The sequence below is a fragment of the Cucumis melo genome, chromosome 1 (assembly GCF_025177605.1).
Source record: "Cucumis melo cultivar AY chromosome 1, USDA_Cmelo_AY_1.0, whole genome shotgun sequence".
Taxonomy (NCBI): Eukaryota; Viridiplantae; Streptophyta; class Magnoliopsida; order Cucurbitales; family Cucurbitaceae; genus Cucumis; species Cucumis melo.
Window position 1 is genome coordinate 8670990 of NC_066857.1, and position 3286 is coordinate 8674275.

Here is a 3286-nt window from a genome sequence, read left to right on the forward strand (position 1 = left end):
GATTGCCATTCAAAAAGGCAGTCTTTACATCCATTTGCCAAATCTCATAGTCAAAATATGCAGCAATGGACAAAAGTATTCGAATAGACTTTAACATCGCAACAGGTGAGAAAGTCTCCTCATAGTCAACTCCCTCAACTTGGGTATAACCCTTTGCCACTAGTCTAGCTTTAAAAGTTTGTACCTTACCATCTGCACCTCTTTTTCTCTTGTAGATCCATTTACAACCTATAGGTTTTACCCCATCAGGTTGATCTACAAGATCCCAGACCGAATTGAAGTAGATAGACTCCAATTCAAGATTCATAGCTTTGATCCATTCATCTTTATCCACATCCTCCATTGCCTTCTTAAAAGTCAATGGATCCTCAATGTCGCCATCAGATATGACAGTTAAGGTTTCAGTTAAACTCATATAACGAATAGGTAAGTTTGTAACCCTCCCACTTCGTCGAGGTTCCCTCAACGATTGAGGTTGATGTGTCCTAGTAGATGAACCGACATGAACAACTCTTGTTAATGCACTAGGCTCTTCAACAACTCTTGTTGAAGGTTCAGTAGTTTCTTTGGAAAGTTCATTTAATACTATCATACTACGCGGTTTGTGCTCCCTTATGTGGTCCTCTTCTAAAAATGTAGCATTTGTCGATACAAACACTTTATTATCTTTAGGATCATAGAAGTAACCACCTCTAGTTCCTTTGGGGTAGCCTACAAATAAACATAATTTTGAACGAGGTTCCAATTTCTTAGGGTTATTCTCAAGCACGTGTGCTGAACAACCCCAAATTCTAAAATGACGTAAACTACCTTTACGACCATTCCATAATTTTAAAGGTGTTTCAGAAACACTTTTAGATGGAACACAATTCAAAATATAGACTGCAGTTTGCACTGCATAACCCCAAAACGAATTAGGTAAGTGAGCGTAACTCATCATAGACCGAACCATGTCCAACAAGGTTCGATTTCTCCTTTCTGATACACCATTCTGTTGAGGTGTACCAGGTGCTGAGAGTTGAGATACAATTCCACATTCCATCAAATAGTTTTGGAATTTCAAATCCATATACTCTCCACCTCGATCCGATCGAAATGTTTTAATAGTTTTACTTAATGCGTTTTCAACTTCAGCCTTGTATTCCTTGAACTTTTCAAGGGCTTCAGACTTATGTTGCATTAAATAAACATACCCATATCTTGAATAATCATCAGTAAAAGTGATGAAATATTCAAATCCTCCTCTTGCTTTAACATTCATAGGACCACATAGATCTGAATGTACAAGTTCTAGAGGTTCTTTGGCCTTATGACCTTTTCCAGTAAAAGGTCTTTTGGTCATCTTACCTTCAAGGCATGACTCACATACAGGTAAAGAATTTTCTTCTAACTCACTTAGAAGTCCATTCTTTACTAATCTCTCAATCCTATTGAGATTTATGTGCCCTAATCTTAGGTGCCAAAGATGAGCATTTTCTTTTGGAGAAATTTTAAGTCTTTTATTTTGAGTTATTGCAGTTTTGAACATTTCAGTATTAAGAAGAGCTTTAGATGTTAATGATCTTAACACATAAAGATTATTTTCTAACTTTGCAGAACAAACCTCAACACCATTTTTGTAAATAAACACTTTATTTACATTAAAAGTTAACGAGTAAGATTGTTCTAGTAAGCACTTTACAGAAATCAAATTCCTTTTTAAATCAGGAACAACATATACATTTTCTAATAAAAGAAAAGATTTCTGTAAACAAAGTCGAAGCCCTCCCACTGCAATTGATGAGACGACATGCCCAGTTCCAACTCGCATTGTCATCTCTTCAGTCTCCAACTGCCACCAGGAACTAATTCCCTGAAATGAAGAACAAACATGATTAGTGGCACCTGAATCTATTATCCAGGCTGAATCATCATTTTCCACTAAACAAGTCTCTAGCACTAGTAAATCATATTTACCTTGTTTAGCCTTCTTCTTTTCTACCAAGTACTTGGGACAGTTTCTCTTCCAATGTCCCTCTTGGTTGCAATGGAAACATATTCCCTTTGCAGCTTTGGCTTTCTTGGTCTTTTTAGCAGCAGCGAGGTTAGCTTTATTTCCTTGGTCACCCTTCTTCTTCTTCCACTTCTTATTGCCAGATGAAGAAGGCATAGACTTAGTTCCAGAGGTCGAACCCCTATGGAACTTTCTTGTAGAAGTAGCAACATTTGCCTATCTCTTCTATCCCTTGATTTTCATCAGACTCAAAAGTCTGTAGCTCGTTGAGAAGGGTGGTAAGGGTATAAGCAATCTTATTCATAACAGCATTGCTTCTAAATTGTAGGAAACTCTCTGGCAGAGATTCCAAAATAAAGCTAACCTGACTGGCTTCATCGATGACAGCCCCATTCATTTCTGTCACGTTGAAATGAACCATCATATTGAGAACATGTTCTCGCACTGAGGCTCCCTCATTCATACGGGCATTATAAATGTATTTCAGAGCATCATGCTTGATCTGATAAGAGGCCTGACCAAACATCTCCTGCAAGGAGTCCATAATCTCACGAGCAGTGAGCATTGATTCATGTTTCTTGGCCAATACTTCAGATAAGCTTGCCAAGATGTATGCTTGGGCTTTTTCATTTTCCTTGGCCCAACGCTCATATGGTTCTCGAACAGTTCGAGTTGCATTAGCAGCTGGGACTTGAGGACACTCCTCAACTAGGACAAATCTAAGGTCATCGATGATTAGCATAGTGTTGATAGTATTTTTCCAAGATGCATAATTATTGCCATTAAGTTTATCAGCAGCCAGCATATTCAAAGTAGCACTCATCATTATCAAATTACTGAAAACATACAATTTATTTATATTAGTTATACTAGCATTTTCCATATAAAACCAATCAATTTAGCAAAATTTTAATGTATCCTAAGTGATATCTATTTTGCAATGATGCTTCAGTGAGGTAGGATAAAAATCTCCGTAGGGTGATTAATTATCCCTTCACTAAATTGAGACAATCTCAACTAAATATTACACTAGAATAACTCTTATTCCTATAATAGTTAGTCATCATTGTTTAGTCAAGAAATGATTAACTTACTTAAAAATTTCTTGTAAGTGTAACCTTTCATTTTAGATTCTAGAGTTCCGCCCCAATAAGTAATCCGTAGGGAAAAAACCGATTGGAGCAAAAACTAAAGAAATCTTATCCATTTATGGAGTTTGAGTAAAATCTAATGCAAACACCTTCCGTAGGGGGACACAAGCAAAGGTGCCTCAAGGCCGAGCATGAGAATTTA

The 3286-nt window shown here is 37.0% G+C and overlaps 1 protein-coding gene across 1 annotated transcript; it reads right to left on the reverse strand.

The window, feature by feature from the left end:
* Positions 1-2174: 2174 nt before the first annotated feature.
* Positions 2175-2816, reverse strand: LOC127148319 (uncharacterized). The gene has a single exon (XM_051081817.1). The coding sequence runs from the start codon at positions 2814-2816 to the stop codon at positions 2175-2177; it is 642 nt and encodes a 213-aa protein (XP_050937774.1).
* Between the last annotated feature and the right edge of the window lie 470 nt (positions 2817-3286).